This window comes from Rhinatrema bivittatum, chromosome 4, assembly GCF_901001135.1.
Source record: "Rhinatrema bivittatum chromosome 4, aRhiBiv1.1, whole genome shotgun sequence".
NCBI classification, from domain to species: domain Eukaryota; kingdom Metazoa; phylum Chordata; class Amphibia; order Gymnophiona; family Rhinatrematidae; genus Rhinatrema; species Rhinatrema bivittatum.
The window spans coordinates 416,374,284-416,391,787 of NC_042618.1; the positions used below are offsets into that span (position 1 = coordinate 416,374,284).

Consider the following 17,504-nt stretch of genomic DNA (forward strand, 5'->3'; position numbering starts at 1 on the left):
CTGACAATTGTATGCAGAGCACGGAACTTCCAAGTCTATAATCTACTGCTACTTATCATCTCTCTAGCACTGCTAGATGTACACAGCACTGAGCACAGCAAGTGGGTTTCCCCCTAGAGATGTTACTTGTCCTGTGTGTGAGACAAATCTTGTGATAGGCCATGCACAGAAGAAAAACAAAGGCTTTGCATGAAGATTCCTAGGCCTGACTCTTAGGCACAGCCTCTCAATCTTATGATCTAACATTGCATAACAAAGAAAAAGATGTGTTAGCAAGTTTGTCTCTGGAAAACATTATTTGCATCTTCTCCTTTCTAAACTTGCACCAGTGATTTCCATTTCTGCCATTCTGCATATATGTTCTTCAGTGGCGGACCTAAAGTATTTGGCACCCGGGGTAGATAATTCCTTTGCCCCCCCCCCCCCCCCCCAAATATTCATTTCTCCATCCCTCCTCCCCTCCCCTTACTTCTCCGTCCCTCCTCCCCTCCCCCCAGTAATCTCTGGTTCCCCTCTCCTTCACACAGGCTCCCTCTCTGTCTTGCACACACTTTCACACACCCCTGCACATAGGCTCCCTCCATTTCTCTCTTTCTCACATACACACCCCTTCACACAGCTCCCTCTCTCACACACAAACATGCACTCTCACTCCCATACACATACACAGACACAGACATGCTCTAATACAGACACACGCAGACTCTCTTAGACACACACACACACACACACGCTCTCACACACACATAGACACAAACACTCTCTCACTTCCTACCCCACTCCCATCAGAAGCACAGCAGCAGCTTCCTCCTTCAGCCCCTGCGACAGATGGGGATTCTTCATTTTTCTTGAGATGGCACAGGGCTGGTGCAGCTGTACTTCTTGCATCTGTGGTGCCAAATACTTCCTCCTGTTTCAGGCCACAACTGCATGACCTTTCCTTCTTTCTGCCTGCGCAGACCCACCACTTCTGCTTCCGGGCCACGGGGGGTAGGAAGAAGAAAAAGCTATACAGTTGCTGGCTCCAGACCCATGGCACTGTAGGTGGCTGCCCAGTACTTCCACCGCTCACAGTCCAGAGGCCTCCTTCTTATACTGCGAGTGGGATGGGCTCCGCTCGCGGCCGCCGACCTCCCAGCTGGCACCCCCCTCCTGGCTGTCACCCAGGGTGGACCGCACCCCACACTCACCATTAGTACACCACTTTTGTGTACATATAGCAAACAACCTCCTGCAGGATCTATCACATGAGACACAGCAATAATTAAAAGTAGGGATGTGCAGCCCCAACATTTTTTATTTGGTTTGTTTTTGTTATTGGGGGGTTTCATTGATTCAGTTCATTTAATTTTTTTCAGTTTGGTTAAAAACAAATTGAACCACAAAAAAAAAGGCTCAGGTTGAACCTGGCCCAAGGCCTGGGTCCATCACTGAAGCCTGGCTTGAGGCCTGATCCCAATGCAGAGGCCTGGGCCTGGGCCTCAGCGATGGGACCAGGCCTCAGGCCAGGCCCCAGCACCGGGTTCTGATGAAGGACCTAGGTTTTAGCAGTGGAACTGGGCCTTGGACTAGGCCTCAACACCAGGTCTAAACTGCAGCAACAGGACCTGGCCTCCGTGCCAGGCCTCGGTGATGGGACAAGACCTCTGGGCCGGATCCTGCACTGGAGGCTCTTTTTTTTTTTTTAATGCACAAATATGAAAATACCCACAAAATTTTAGGTGTTTTTATAGGAGGCTACTTTTGGTTCATTCCATCTTGAATTAACTGAAAATGGCCTTGTTTGTGTATTTTGCACATTTTACACATCCCTAATTTTTAGATGTATAGTCATATAGGTCGGTGAAGTTTGTGTTCCTTGAAAATAATTTTATTGCAAGGTATAGTACAGTCACAGGTTAATTTTTCTTCAAATACATTTGAAATTCAAACAGAATACATTTTAAAACCATTTTCAAAAAAGTTAAATGAGGGCTATACTTCATGCTATAATCCTAGTCATTGGCTATGACCTGCAGTTAGAACACAGTCAGCAGACCCCCACAGCCATTAGCAGGAACATTGAGAATGACTGGTCATTATTATTTATTTTCCCAAGTATATTAAATAGTAGCATTTTTCCTTGTAATTGTTTTATTAGTGTTTTAATTGTGTAATTTTGTGTGATTTGTATTCAGTGTCACTAGCAGATACTGTTTCATGTTGATCCATGTGTATGCCTTTGTTAACCACTTAGGATTTATAGATATGTGTGAAAGAAATATTTTAAATAAATAAATAATATAATAAAAATATCTCAAAAGTCTGAAACCAGGCAATAGATGAATTTGTTTTGTCATATAACCATTCTGAATTCTTTAAAGTAAACAGTAAAAAAATGCATTTTATCCTACTTTCCAAAGGGAAGAAGACTTATTAGCTCACTATCCAGGTCATTCATCAAAATGCATTATGGCATTGATGCATGTGATAACACCATAATGCATGCGATAATAACGCTAGCGCATGGCACGAATGCAAATTTTTGGAAGGGGTGGGATCAGGAAGAAGTTTGGGTGGGATTTATGAAAATGAGGGGCAATATCATGCTGTGGCGATATGCCCAAAATGGCCATAATGCAATTCATGATAAATTTTTAGAATTTAGAAGAGACAAAGAATATGAGAGTGTGTCTATCTACAAGGCAAGCATAGTAGTGAAGTATTTATATCTCTAAAGGAGGGCCATCTAATAGCTCGAGGTGAGGTGTTGGTGATGTTTTAGGGTTTAGGGGCCAATTTCTCATGTAGAGTGAGACGAACAAACAGCACAGTTCACCTAGGTGAAGATTTGATATCATTTGGAGTGAGGAAAGTCTCACAAAGATGAAATTTTGTACTATGTTATCTCGCCCTAGCTTGATGGTACCCTGTTATAGAGTCCATCAAGCTAGGGTGAGAGAACATAGTAGAAATGGCAATAAATTTACCACACTACTGATGCAGAGCAGTATGTTATCTCGCAGGGTGCCGTAATTTTAAAATTTCCCTAAACATGCCCCTTTTTCTTATCATGGGCATTATCCATGCGTTAATAATGCATTTTGATGAATCTAGAGTGTATGTGTCTATGCCCCAATATCTTTCCTATGCACACTATACTTTTGGTAATTATCAGGGAGTCTAAGGGCAGCCTGACAGGGGTATTTTTTTGGATTCACTTAGATGCAGGGATGTGCATGAATGCACACCCTGGAAAGCAGTTCTACATGGAACTTCTTGGTCTTAAAAATGCACGAGCTTGCACCAGTAAACCAAGTCATTTGAAATTGACTAAGAAAAAGGTACTTGCAGAGATTGCCCCCTGCTTTATTTGTGGGTAGTTTTTGACTGAGAACTGTGCACATTGTTCCTCCCAATGCCCCCAGGAACACCTCCAGATTCCATGGATAAAAGTATGCCTGCTGTTAAACAAAAAGCATACCTTTAACTGCAGACAAATTGGGCAATGGTCAAATCCTCCTCTTCTGTGGAAAGGGCTTTGATATTGTCCTTGTATTGACTCCTATACATTTTTCCATCACTTACTTTTCTCTTTGGATCTTCACAGGGTTCCAAAGGATCGTCTGGGGTCAAAGGTGATAAAGTGAGTGTCAGATTGAGGGCAAACACATTTTGAATGCCTCTTATAGTGCATTTATATTGCATTTATTTTGCTATGTTTTCACTGTTGTAATCCGCATTGAATTGAATATAAGAAACTGTGGAATATAAAAAGGATTAAAGAAATAAATTATATTGCACCAGATGTACTTAAGCATTTTTTCCCACAGATAACTGTACAAGAAAACCTTTCAGTTTCAGGGGTTGCAAAGACATATTTTTTGATTTTTTGTTCATTTGATGTTTCATTTCTTAAAAGAAAAATGAAACACAATGAAAAATATAACCAAAGTAAAAAAATATCAGGTCTTCAGCCAAAAAATTCCCAGTCCTGAGCTGATCTTTTCCAGTTTCCTCCACCCAGACCCCTTGCTCTTTTATCCTCTTGTTGAAAATGTTTTCATAGGACAGGAGGAGGATCTTTGGTCATTCCTGCCCTGCAGCTGCTGCTATTGCAAATAGCGCCGAAAGACTGAGGCTGGCACCAGTGTGAATTTTTTTGCCATAAAAAATGATGCCTGGGTTTAGGCCTGGCCAACACCATTTCTAGCAGCATTGATTTACAGTGCTGCTGGCCCCAGTCTGCGGGCACCGTTTGCAATAGTGGCAGCTGCAGGGCAGGAGCGACCTGGGATTGCTCCTGCTCCATGAAGACATTTCCAGCAAGAGGGTAATAGGGACGGAGGGGCAGGAAACTAGGGAGGATCGAGACAGGGCCTGGAAGTGTGGTGGTAGTGGGGGGGGATTTAACAAAATGAAGGAAAACACAATTTTATTTCTTTTTCTTTTGTTTTAAAAACTAAATTAAACAAGATGGGAAATGTTAAAACTTCCCCGTTTCCTTTTTAATAAATGCATATACCTGTTTAGCACATCAGGTCTTCTGTGTCCCTTATTATTTTCTCCCTCCCATAGTCTCTGTCATACCCTTTCCTAGTCTTCTTTCCATACTTCCTTATCTTATAAACAAAATGAGGCCTGTTGTCAGATTTATCCCTCGTTTAGTAATACTTCTCTTCTTTTGGACAAATTCCGAGTTGAGCAGCTGCCGAACTTTCAAGCAGTTCATGGAACAGTTGGAGTCTCTTTCTCCAAAGCCAGTTTTTCCCAGTGATCCTGAAAACTTTCAGTCCATTAAACCTTTGGAGTTACAATTTGAGCTTTTCAGGATCCACTGGCCTGGACATCTAAGTAGTCCCATGCACTGTATTTGTAAGAATATCTATGTACAAGCTCTGTAGGATAATGTATCATTTATTTTTTTTATTTCAAATGCTCAGGGTGAAACAGGAGTTGGGTTGCAGGGTCCCCCAGGTCAAATGGGACCCCAAGGTCTGAAGGTAAATGTCCTTAGCAATACTATGTTGAGCATTATGTTTTAAAGCAATTAATCCTTTGAATGCTTCTTGACTTTGGAAATTATTGAAGTATTTGTATGAACCTTAATGGGAAAAAGGTATTTATTTACTTTAGTTATTTTTAATTTTTTATTTAGAGGAATTAGAAAACTACACAGCCTACACAAAGGGGTAGATTTTCAGACGAGCGCGAACAGCCTACTTTTGTTTGCGCTCCAGGCGCAAACAAAAGTACGCTGGATTTTAGTAGATACGCGCGTAGTCGCGCGTATCTACTAAAATCCTGGATCGGCGCGCGCAAGGCTATCGATTTTGTATAGCCTGTGCGCGCCGAGCCGCGCTGCCTCCCCCCGTTCCCTCCAAGGCCGCTCCGAAATCGGAGCGGCCTTGGAGGGAACTTTCCTTTGCCCTCCCCTCACCTTCCCCTCCCTTCCCCTACCTAACCCACCCGCCCGGCCCCTGTCTACACCCCCCCCTTACCTTTGTCGGGGGATTTACGCCTCCCGGAGGGAGACGTAAATCCCCGCGCGCCAGCGGGCCTGCTGCGCGCCGGGCCGCGACCTGGGGGCGGGTACGGAGGGCGCGGCCACGCCCCCGGGCCGTAGCCACGCCCCGTACCCGCCCCCAAAACGCTGCCGACACGCCCCCGGAACGCCGCGACGACCGGGCCCGCCCCCCGACACGCCCCCGACACGCCCCCCTCCGAGAACCCCGGGACTTACGCGAGTCCCGGGGCTCTGCGCGCGCCGGGAGGCCTATGTAAAATAGGCTTCCCGGCGCGCAGGGCCCTGCTCGCCTAAATCCGCCCGGTTTTGGGCGGATTTAGGCGAGCAGGGCTCTGAAAATCTACCCCAAAGTGTATTTTAAAAAATGCTTAGCGACTTTGGGAATGGCCATTTATTAAGAAATTGGGAGCTTAATCTTTCTGTAGACGTATAAATGAAAAAAGGAAGAGCAAAATGGAAATATCAGGAATGAAAAGGGAAAACAGATTTGGTGAAGAAGAGGATCAGAAAAAAGCAGATATTGTAAATATTTCTGCTGGGTATTCCCTTTAGAAGGATATTTATTACAACGTTCGGTACCACAGGCATTTTCATAGAATGAAACTGATTGTTGTCTATCACAATTCAAGGGGGACCCTGGTATACCTGGACCCCCTGGACCCCCTGGTCTTCCTGGTCATGCAGGTACCCCTGGAGTGCCGGGCCTAAGAGGAGAAAATGGACAGCAAGGCCTACCAGGACCACCCGGAGAAAGGGTAAGAGAGACATTGGGTTTATATCTTTTAAAGAGTGTTACTCGTACTTCCTCCTTCATTTCCAGCAAGAATTTAGCACAGAAGTATGAATGCACAAAGTTTACTGACTATAGTCATTTTCAGACATATTATACCAATATACTCTGCTTTGATTATACAAATCAATAAATAAATTAAGGATTGTAGTGTTCCAACATAGCAATTCTTAACCTGTGTTGGGAAGGTATAAGAATGTTCATTTGCCATTATTAATAGTTATGAGTGTCTGCTCTTCTTTAAAATATTACTTATTCCTTATATTATTCTGCAATGCATTGGCACAACACAGTGGTTTTTACTAAAAAAAAAAAAAAAAAAAGAAAAGATTACACTAGTGCGTTAGATAATTAGATACAATACTACCTATAATACTACTTATCCATTGACCCTCTGGAGAAGAAGTTGGTACATCAGTGCTAATATCTGGACTGGACTGGACTGGACTAGAGTCTAGACTAGACTAGACTGAGATAAAATTGATTCGTGCTCCAGCTGTGTTGATGCAGGTTAACTAGTGGACACATCAATTTAAACAACTAGTTTTGTGACTAGTACAATTATTGAGTGATGATTACTTATCTCCTGAAGGGTTTGCCTGGTGTCTCAGGGAGAGATGGAAACCCAGGAGCACAAGGTCTACCCGGTTCCCTTGGACCAGCGGTAAGTCTTCCACGGATGCATGCTATCCAGGGATGCACATGATCAGAGCAATGTTATATGAAATGAAATGAAAAGCAGTAGACAGTGTGTTGGAATCTTAATCAAGCTGTTGATTAATGAGAATGAGAAAGCTTTAACTTTTGGTGCACCAAATCGCCCTTTGTAACAGTGCAGTATTTATTATTTAACCTAAAAATGTATATGCTACATTATCAAAGGGCCTAAGCAGCGTACAATAAAGACATACATAATACCTTGCACAAAAATACACAAACAATGCTGAGAACAAGACTGGCAGTATAATCTCTGCTTTCATTTAATAAACGTTCAATAAAAAAAAGAAGTTTGAAAGAAAGCTTGAACATTCATGGAATTTTTTTTTTTTTTTATAAATTTATACTTTATTCAGATTTTTAACAAATTTTTCCACATTTGCAAAAAATCAAGAAAATGACTTTAGTACATTGAAAAAAGAAAAGAAAATCTTAACAATATTATCTGTACCTCATCAATAAAGTCCCCAATAATGGGAGGATACACAAAGATATTTAACCTAAGTTAATTACAGGAAATAGTATATTAATATACATTTAGAGACAAATTCCATTCTTTTCCTACAATTCTCACCCCTGCTCTTTATTTGTCAAAAATACCTCCAGGTGGGTAGGTTCCAGAAAAATGAATTTATTTTTTTGAAGAACAACTAGACACTTGCACGGGAATTTTAAATAAAAAGATGCTCCTAACGCCAGAACCCTTGCTTTTAATACCAAAAATTGTTTGCGACGTAACTGTGTGTTACGAGCAACTTCAGGAAACACTTGGACTTTTTGTCCACAGAAGAAAATATCACATTCATGGAATTTTAAATTTCAGTTTTCTTAATGTTTTCTCCAATGTGCTGAAACATTCTTAGAGCCTCAATTATAGTTTTGCACATTTTCGTGGATAATATGTAGGATTTTGAAGGCAGAAGAGGTGTTCCGGTAAGATTTCAAGCCATGCAGATACATCCATTTTAAAAATACAAAATACTCCCCTGGTAGTTGATCCTTACAGACAGGATTCTGCTTGTAGCTGTAAATGGTTTTTATGCATGATGGTAACACTGTGAAAGGAGATGCACTTTGCATGAGTTCCTGTGGCCACTGCCTTCATTCAACTTACTGGGATTTCTTCATTCATTTGTAGGGTTCTCCAGGTCCTGCAGGCCTGAAGGGTGATAAGGTAAGATTTGATTTCGCCATCCATCATATCAAGTTCATGGAGAACTGTGTTAGGGAAGTGTTCATCACCTTCAAGCAGGCGTAACTTGCGCGCCCCACCTCGGCATCCCCGGCACAGGCCACAGTGCCGGGGGACTCGGGACCGCCCTCCCGGCCCGCCCCCGAACCGTCGCCATGCCCCCGGACCCACCCTCGACCGCTCCCTGACCCCCAGGACACGCCCCCCTGACACGCCCCCTCCGCCCCTTTTACAAAGCCCCGGGACTTATGCGCGTCCCGGGGCTTTGCTCACGCCGGCAGCCTATGCAAAATAGGCGTGCCGGCACGCAAGTGCCCTGCGCATGTAAATCCGGCAGGATTTACGCATGCAGGGCTTTTAAAATCTAGCCCTTATTTTATTTATTACAATTTATTAACCACCTTTTTAAAAAAGATTCACCCAACATAATATACGTTGGTCACACTTGTAAAGACTGCCAAAACTAGCGCACACATATGGACATTAAAAAGGTAACAAATACAGACCTTAACTTTGGTACAAACAGAATCCTCAATGAGCATGGCATGATAATTAATGACTGCATGTAGACTGCTGGGTAAGCTTCGGCTAGCAGCAGCCGCGGTGTATGCCGGATGAGCTCCAGCCAGCATCAGTGTCGGTGTATGTGGCAGGTTTCAGTCAGCAGGAGTGTGGCTTGCAGTCATTCACAGTTTCCATTAAAGACTTGGCAGAAAAGCCAGGCTTTCACCTGCTTCCTGAAAAGGAGACAGCCCTGGGGTAGGTGTAGCTGTTCGGGAAGTGAGTTTCAGAGGGAGGAGCTGCTCCAAGACAATTTCCAAAGGAATTTATTTGGATAGTAGGCAGTTACCCCCGGTAAATTCCCCTCCCCTATGTGGGTGAAAAGATGTGCACTGTTTCGCAGAGCACATAAGATTAGCCAGAGTGAAAGGGATGGAGATAGATCGGGGAAGAGAAAATACACACAGGGGGGCGGATTTTCAAAGGCCCGCGCGCGTAAATCCTTCTGGATTTACGCGCGCAGGGCCATCGCGCGCCAGCGCACCTATTTTGCATAGGCCGCCGGCGCGCGTAAAGCCCCGGGACGCGCGTAAGTCCCGGGGCTTTTGTAAGGGGGCGTGTCGGGGACGGGGCCTACTGACGCGGCGTTTCGGGGGCGGGCCGTGGTGTTTCGGGGGCAGGCCCGGGGGCGTGGCGCCGGCCCGGGGGCATGGTCGAGGCCTCCGGACCAGCCCCCGGGACTGGAGGACGGAGCGGGGCTGCCGGCCGATGCGCGCAAAGTTACGCCTGCTGGAAGCAGGCGTAACTTTGCCGACAAAGGTAAGGGGTGGGGTTAGATGGGGCCGGGGGGGGGTGGGTTAGGTAGGGGAAGAGAGGGGAAGGTGCGGGGAGGGTGAAGGAAAGTTCCCTCCGAGGCCGCTTCGAAATCGGAGTGGCCTCGGAGGGAACTTTCCCCCAATTTTCAAAGGAAAACTCTGTGGGGAGTTTCCCTTCTTGTAGGTTTGTGGGTACAAAGCACATGCGGACTTGCAAACTACCCACAGGACTTAAAAATTGCTCCTTAAATCTCCCCGTGCCTCTGACACCCTCCGGAAAGAAAGAGTTTATCTTAATCAGACCTTCACATTGACAGTTTATTTCTCTTCGTTATGATCACTAGCCCATGACTGCAGAGGGGGGTGATTTTGTAACAGCCCTTATAAATTAGACTGCAAATATGCACAGAAATTACCCCAGTTTTCAAAGGGAAAGTATATGCGTTTGCATGCACTTCTCCTTTAGAAAAGGACCCCACTGAAGCTGCCAGCACACAATGACACCTTGCTAAATCCAGCGCAGAAATTTGGGGGGACGTTTTCCATGCAGCCTTTTGAAAATGCCAAAGTACACACATAAGTGCAAGCTCCTTGCCAATTTCGCACCCCCCCCCCCCCCACCCAAGGAAAGCCTCTGCACAGTGGGGTAGATTTTCAAAGGGGTACGTGCGTACGATACGCGCGTACCCCCCAAAAACCTACCCCAAACCCCCCCTGCGTGCGCCGAGCCTATTTTGCATAGGCTCGCGGTGCGAGCAAGCCCCGGGGCTTACATGGAGGGGCGTGTCGGGGGCGGGCCGTGAGTGACGCGGCATTTCGGGGACGGGCCCGAGGGCGTGGCGCTGGCCCGGGGGCGTGGTCGAGGCCTCCGGGCCAGCCCCCGGGTCGGGTGATGGCGCGCCAGCAGCCCGCTGGTGCGCGCAGATTTACGCCTGCTTTCCGCAAGCGTAAATCTGCCAACAAAGGTAGGGGGGGTTTAGATAGGGTTGGGGGGGTGGGTTAGGTAGGGGAAGGGAGGGGAAGGTGAGGGGCAGCGGAAAGAAAGTTCCCTCCGAGGCCGTTCCGATTTCGGAGCGGCCTCGGAGAGAACAGGCAGCGCGAGCTGGGCTCGGCGCACGCAGGTTGCACAAATGTGCACCCCCTTGCGCGCGCCGACCCTGGATTTTATAAGATGCGCGCGGCTACGCACGTATCTTATAAAATCCAGCGTACATTTGTTCGCGCCTGGTGCATGAACAAAAGTACGCCCGTGCGTACATTTATAAAATCTACCCCAGTCTGTGTAAAGCTCCGCGCAAACATGACATTTGCCCATAAGTTTACCTGTACGTCGGGCAGGCAATTTTGTAAAAAGCCATATTTGCCCATTTACTCATGGAAGTCCCTTTGAAAAGTACCCCCCCGACTGCCTAAACCAGTAACGATTTCCATCTAAGAGTGATTGAGGAGAATATAAGTCATACGCAGAGGGACAGCATTGATTCGGGAATTTCACCAGCAGCATCTGTTTCCCTTTTTCTCTTTGCCGTGTAGGGTGATGCAGGAGTTGGTCAGCCAGGCCCTCGAGGAGAAAGAGGAGACCTGGGTTCAAGGGTATGTAACAGTGCCAAGCATTAAACACACCAGTAACTAAACCTTTTCATCTACCTTTCTTTTTCCTAATATGATCTTCTCTTTGTCTTCATCTCCCTTCTCTTTTACTTGCCATTCATTCTTTTATTCATATTTTCTCTTTATTCCTTGTTGACGCTGTCATTTTGCCCCTCTTCTCCTCGCCTATTTCTTCTTAACTTCCTCTCTACGTTATGGTTTTGCTTTCCTTCCCTTCACCACCTCCTTCAGGCATTTTCCCATTTATTATTGCTGTCAGGGTGAAGACGGGCGGCCTGGCCTGGAAGGGGATCGCGGGCTACCTGTAAGTAATGGGACTCATGCTTTACCTCTGCATCATAGGACCAGGAAAAAGTAGAATCGGTGTCCCGTCTGCATTAACGCCTATGGTTTCTTAAATTTTAGGGGCCTCCCGGGAATCGAGGAGAGCGTGGGGACAAAGTAAGTGCACCAGTATGAGTAGGCCAGCTCCTCATATACTTGATCGTAATCCCGGAGGAATCGTTAGTAGAGCCAGATACAGCTTAAACAGCAAAACAACTCTTACGGATGTGCAGACAGGAGAGAATTGATACTCATCGATAGGCTTGATATCATCTAACTTAATGCATAGGGACAAGTTCACAAACACAGTTAGGGCCTGATTCTCTAAGTCTTTCCTCCAATTCTGGGGATAGTCTATAAAGGGACTTCTATGAATAAAGCAGTGATTTACTCACAGATGTGGCCTTTTACATAGTTGTCTGCCCATTGAGCAGGTAAACGTATGTGCATATCTCATGTTCGTACATAGGTTTACCTGTACTGCACAAAGGTTTTCCTGGGGACAGAGCTGGGGTAGAGCTTTCACTTATGAGCATATTTTTCGATTTATAAAATGTGCATGTAAATTTATACCAGAAATGTATGCACTGTGATAGCAGGTGTAACTTTTATACAGTAACTTTCGTGGGCATAATTTTCAAAGCGAACACACACAAATAAAATCCCTTTGAAAGTTGGTGTAACTTATGTGTGGTATTTTGCTGCGATGTTACAAAATTACCCTCAATGAAGATAATTTTCAAAGGGTTCTCTGTGGGCAAAACAAAACAAAAAATAACAAACAAATGCAATAACTACCTCCTAACTTCTCAAAACCCATAAAGGACTCCCCCCCCCCCCCCCCCCCCCCCGACTCCCTCTAGGGAGCTGCTTCAAAAACCTCACAGGGGGCGGCCATTCCAGACTCCTCAAAGGGAGGGGCTGTATTTGAATGGTATCCTCCCCCTTACTTTTCTGCACTGCTCTTGTTATGGAAACTCAGTTTAGTGGACCCTTGGGCCGACCTGCAGGAGACTGGGAAAGATGGTCAATGTCTCTAGAATGTGGCAGGCCGGGAGGCAGATGCTCAGGCAGGACGTAGAGGTGCTCTTCACCCTGGAGGCTGGTACTCCCCCGGGAGGAGCCCGTAGGAGCCCAACCGCTGGGACTTAGGTGGCTTCACCCTTGGAAGCTGAAGCCCCCCCAGGAGGAGCCACAGGGGCCCGACTGCTGGGACTTAGGCGAGCTGGTGATCAGGACTGGGAACTGGAACCAGACTAGGACAGTAGAAAGTACTGTAACAAGGCTCAGGTTCTGGAACCAGGCAAGAACTGTAGCAGGGATCGGGTACTGGAACCAGGCAGGAACTGTAGCAGGGATCGGGTACTGGAACCAGGCAGGAACTGTAGAAGGAATCGGGTACTGGAACCAGGCAGGAACTGTGGCAGGACTCGGGTACTGGAACCAAGCAGGCACTGTAGCTGGCAAGCAGGAACCAAGCAGGCACTGTAGCTGGCAAGCGGGAACCAAGCAAGCACTGTGGCTGGCAAGCAGGAACCAAGCAGGCACTGAAGCTGGCAAGCAGGAACCAGACAGGCATTGTAGCGGGCAAGCAGGAACGGAGCCAGTAGCAAGGCAACTCACTCCGGGGCACGGTGCAACAGGGAACCGGGAGGTAAACCCGTTGCAAGGCAAAGACTGAGTGTCCGCGGCCGGCTTATCAAGGCCGCGGCGTCTGACGTCAGGAACTGGGCGGATCACCGCTGGCGGGAAACAGCCTAGAAAAGCATCCAAGTGGTGCGCGCGCGCTCCTAGAAGCAGGACGTCCATGGGAAGCTTCCCAGTGGCGCGGCCCCGCAGGGACGCTGCCAAACAGGGCAAAACCAGGCCTCCAGAAGAGGGAGTAGGTCCAGGATCACAGAGGTAAGGGTCTGGTTGCGGCACTCGCGGCCAGAACCGCAACAGCTCTGGCATGAAACAGGACTCACCCAGGGCTTATTAGTAACCAAAAAATGGCTATCATTTACAGAACGTTTTAGCAAGTGTAACTTGTGCAGGTAGGTATGTTGGGATCATTTCTTTTAGCATATTTGCTGTCTAATTTATGTGGGCTGTTAAAAAATTATGCTCCCTCCCCCCTCCAAGTCTATGAGAAAAGACCTGAATCAGGTCTATAATATTTGGTACAGATAAAGCTGAAGAAAAGGCATAAATGTCTAGATTAAGCGAAAGTTATCTAATTGGTATGATTTTTGTGACTTTCCTTTTATTTCCAATTTGTGCTGACTTTATATCTTCAGTCTTTTTATCCCGCTGGTGTGATATGTATCCAATCAGATGCTGAGTTTTCACCCAGTTTTTAATCTGTAGTTTTCTGACCTTGGTGCATCCTGTATGCAAAGCAGAAATTAAGGGCTCCATTCACTCTGAAACTTTGGGACATCAGTTAAAAAAGATTCAAACTTCTGTTCAGGTTAAATAGTTTGGATACAATGATTTCTGGCTCAGAACTCAACTGGGAAGCAAACAAAGTAGGAGCAGACAACTCGCCTTAGGTATAGGGATTCCTTTAATTATATTGTTTAAATTCACAGAATGGAATAAACTATGCCCGACTCAGGCCGCGTTTCACCCGGGGGGTAGGGCTGCATCAGGGGCTGCAAAACATTAAATTATTGACTAATTAATAAAAATAAATATAAACTTTCGTGGATTACAAACTGGCTAAAAGACAGGAAACAGAGAGTAGGATTAAATGGACAATTTTCTCAGTGGAAGGGAGTGGGCAGTGGAGTGCCTCAGGGATCTGTATTGGGACCCTTACTTTTCAATATATTTATAAATGATCTGGAAAGAAATACGACAAGTGAGGTAATCAAATTTGCAGATGATACAAAATTGTTCAGAGTAGTTAAATCACAAGCAGATTGTGATAAATTGCAGGAAGACCTTGTGAGGCAGGAAAATTGGGCATCAAAATGGCAGATGAAATTTAATGTGGACAAGTGCAAGGTGATGCATATAGGGAAAAATAACCCATGCTATAGTTACACAATGTTAGGTTCCATATTATGTGCTACAACCCAAGAAAGAGATCTAGGTGTCATAGTGGATAACACATTGAAATCGTCAGCTCAGTGTGCTGCAGCAGTCAAAAAAGCAAACAGAATGTTGGGAATTATTAGAAAGGGAATAGTGAATAAAACGGAAAATGTCATAATGCCTCTGCATCGCTCCATGGTGAGACCGCACCTTGAATACTGTGTACAATTCTGGTCACCGCATCTCAAAAAAAATATAATTGCGATGGAGAAGGTACAGAGAAGGGCGACCAAAATGATAAAGGGAATGGAACAGCTCCCCTATGAGGAAAGACTAAAGAGGCTAGGACTTTTCAGCTTGGAGAAGAGACGGCTGAGGTGGGATATGATAGAGGTGTTTAAAATCATGAGAGGTCTAGAACGGGTAGATGTGAATCGGTTATTTACTCTTTCGGATAATAGAAAGACTAGATAATAACCACCACTATTACTAGCAACGGTAACATGGAATAGACTTAGGGCCGGATTTTAAAAGGGTTACGCGCATAAGGTACGCGCGTAACCCTTTTAAAACCCCCCTGCGCACGCCGAGCCTATTTTGCATAGGCTCGGCGGTGCGCACAAGCCCCAGGACGCGCAGAAGTCCCGGGGCTTGCCTGGGGGGCGTGTCGGGAGTGAAGTGGCGTTTTCGGGGCGTGTCCGGGGGCATTTCGGGGGCGTGGCCGAGTGCCCCGACACAGCGGCCTGTGTCGGGGCCTGCCGCGCCGGCACGTGTAAGTTACTACTGCCCGGAGGCAGTAGTAACTTTTAAGATAAAGGTAGGGAGGGGGTTTATATAGGGCCGGGGGGGTGGGTTAGGTAGGGGAAGGGAGGGGAAGGTGCGGGGGGGTGAATGGAAAGTTCCCTCCGAGGCCGCTCCGATTTCGAAGCGGCCTCGGAGGGAACGGACAGCGCGCGCTGGGTTCGGCGCACGCAAGATACACAAATGTGCACCCCCTTGCACGCGCCAACCCCAGATTTTATAAGATACGCATGGCTACGCGGGTATCTTATAAAATCTCACGTACTTTTGTTCACGCCTGGTGCGCGAACAAAAGTACGCGCGCGTGTAGATTTGTAAAATCTACCCCTTAGTTTTTGGGTACTTGCCAGGTTCTTATGGCCTGGATTGGCCACTGTTGGAAACAGGATGCTGGGCTTGATGGACCCTTGTTCTGACCCAGTACGGCATGTTCTTATGTTCTTAGTAGAGATGTGAATCGTGTGCCAGATCGTCTTAACGATCAGGTTTGGCTGGGGGGTGGGAAATCTGATCGATAAGAGGGAGGCCCGCGCCGCTAAAAAAAACCACAACTTTACTCATCAGCCCCTATTATACTATAATCTATAATAGGGGCTGATGGCCGGCGCCATCTTTAAAGATGGCGCCGGCCATCTTTACTCAGCCCCTATTATACTATACTCTATAATAGAGGCTGATGAGTAAAGATGGCGCCGGCCATCCAGTGCTCCTACCATGTGACAGTGGCCAGCCAATGGCACGGATACCCTGTCACATGGTAAGGGCAAAGGGGCATCGGCGCCATTTTTTTTTAGTGCAGCTGATGCCTGGGAACAGGAAATCGCTCCCCGAGGCCCCCCTGGACCACTAGGTAATTTTAAAAGGTTTTGGGGGGTCGGGAGGGTGGGGGAGGTGATTTAAAGGGTCGGGTGGGTTTTTTTTTTATCGGGCCATCGGCGCCATTTTAATTAGTGGCAGCCAAAATGGCGCCGATGGCCCGAGAGCGGGAGATCGCGCCGGGACCCCCCCACTGGACCACCAGGTAATTTAACATTTTGGGGGGGTTCGGGAGGGTGGGGGAGGGTAAGGAATTGGTTTTAAAGGATCGGGGTGGGTTTAGGGGTTGTTTTGGTGTGCCGGTTTTCCCGCCCTCCCCCAAATAATTCCCGAGCCCTATTTAACGATTTAGGACGATTTATGACGATAAATCGGGGGCATTTGTATTGTATCGTGCACTCTGACGATTTAGGACGATTTTAAAATTATCTGATGATAATTTTAATCGTTCAAAAACGATTCACATCCCTAGTTCTTATGTTCTTATGTTCTTAGAAGCAAAATTATTTCTTCACAATCGATTGTGCTCTAGCTCATATGAAAAATATTTCAATAATAAAGTTATAAAAAATGAAAAGAAAACTTAAACATTTGATGAAAAAAAATATTTAACATTTATATAAAGAAAATATTTTTTTAAAAATCATAGCAAAACAAAACATAAATTGGCACAAATATAAATGTAAAAAAAGTTACATATTTATTTATTAAAATGTGGAATTTTGAGGCATGCCTACAATGGAAATAAAAAAAAATATTATAGCAAACCACTAACTTCCACATAAATATTTTTAAAATATTACCTTGCAACTCTCAACAATTGCAGATAGGTGCAGCGTGTTATTCATCAAATAAACAGCCTTCCCGATGGCAGATAAAATTCATCCATGAGTTGCATGCAATTTTTTCACTGCTGGTGTCCCCAAAATCAGAGCAACTTTGACACCTCAGTTTCAAAACGAATTTAGTTATTTACTGCAATGTATATATTTAAAATATGCATTAAACCGTGGGTCGATTTAATTCTCAAGAAGTAAATACCAATGCACAGGGATAATAAACACCTTTAAGCTCTTACTGATAACCAATGATTAAAGTGTATTCTTAACTAAATGGATGGTGTTCCTGATGGCGTATAAAATAAGGATCGCATTATTCATATAAAAGAATTAATGAATTCTTTTACCTTGAGTCACCATGATTGTCACCAACCAGATTAACTTTGAAATCATCAATCACAATGAAGGTTCCTGTCTTTTATTGCTACATGTTGGATTTAAACATATCAAAAACATATAAAAAAAATTGAGTTGATTTTAAGGACACGTGCATGCGTCCTTGGTCCATGGTCCATGGTTGATAGCCTAGATACCAATCTTAAATTCAGCATGGATGCGCCCATTTTATAAT

The 17,504-nt window shown here is 45.5% G+C and overlaps 1 protein-coding gene across 1 annotated transcript in view; it reads left to right on the forward strand.

The window, feature by feature from the left end:
* COL7A1 (collagen type VII alpha 1 chain) overlaps nucleotides 1-17,504 on the forward strand; it is a 350,074-nt gene that overhangs the window by 281,350 nt on the left and 51,220 nt on the right. Inside the window, exons 94-101 of the mRNA XM_029597520.1 lie at nucleotides 3,590-3,625; nucleotides 4,923-4,982; nucleotides 6,136-6,261; nucleotides 6,889-6,960; nucleotides 8,152-8,187; nucleotides 11,055-11,114; nucleotides 11,392-11,436; nucleotides 11,538-11,573. Of these exons, the coding sequence (XP_029453380.1) occupies nucleotides 3,590-3,625; nucleotides 4,923-4,982; nucleotides 6,136-6,261; nucleotides 6,889-6,960; nucleotides 8,152-8,187; nucleotides 11,055-11,114; nucleotides 11,392-11,436; nucleotides 11,538-11,573 (471 nt within the window). The remainder of the gene's footprint in view (nucleotides 1-3,589; nucleotides 3,626-4,922; nucleotides 4,983-6,135; nucleotides 6,262-6,888; nucleotides 6,961-8,151; nucleotides 8,188-11,054; nucleotides 11,115-11,391; nucleotides 11,437-11,537; nucleotides 11,574-17,504) is intronic.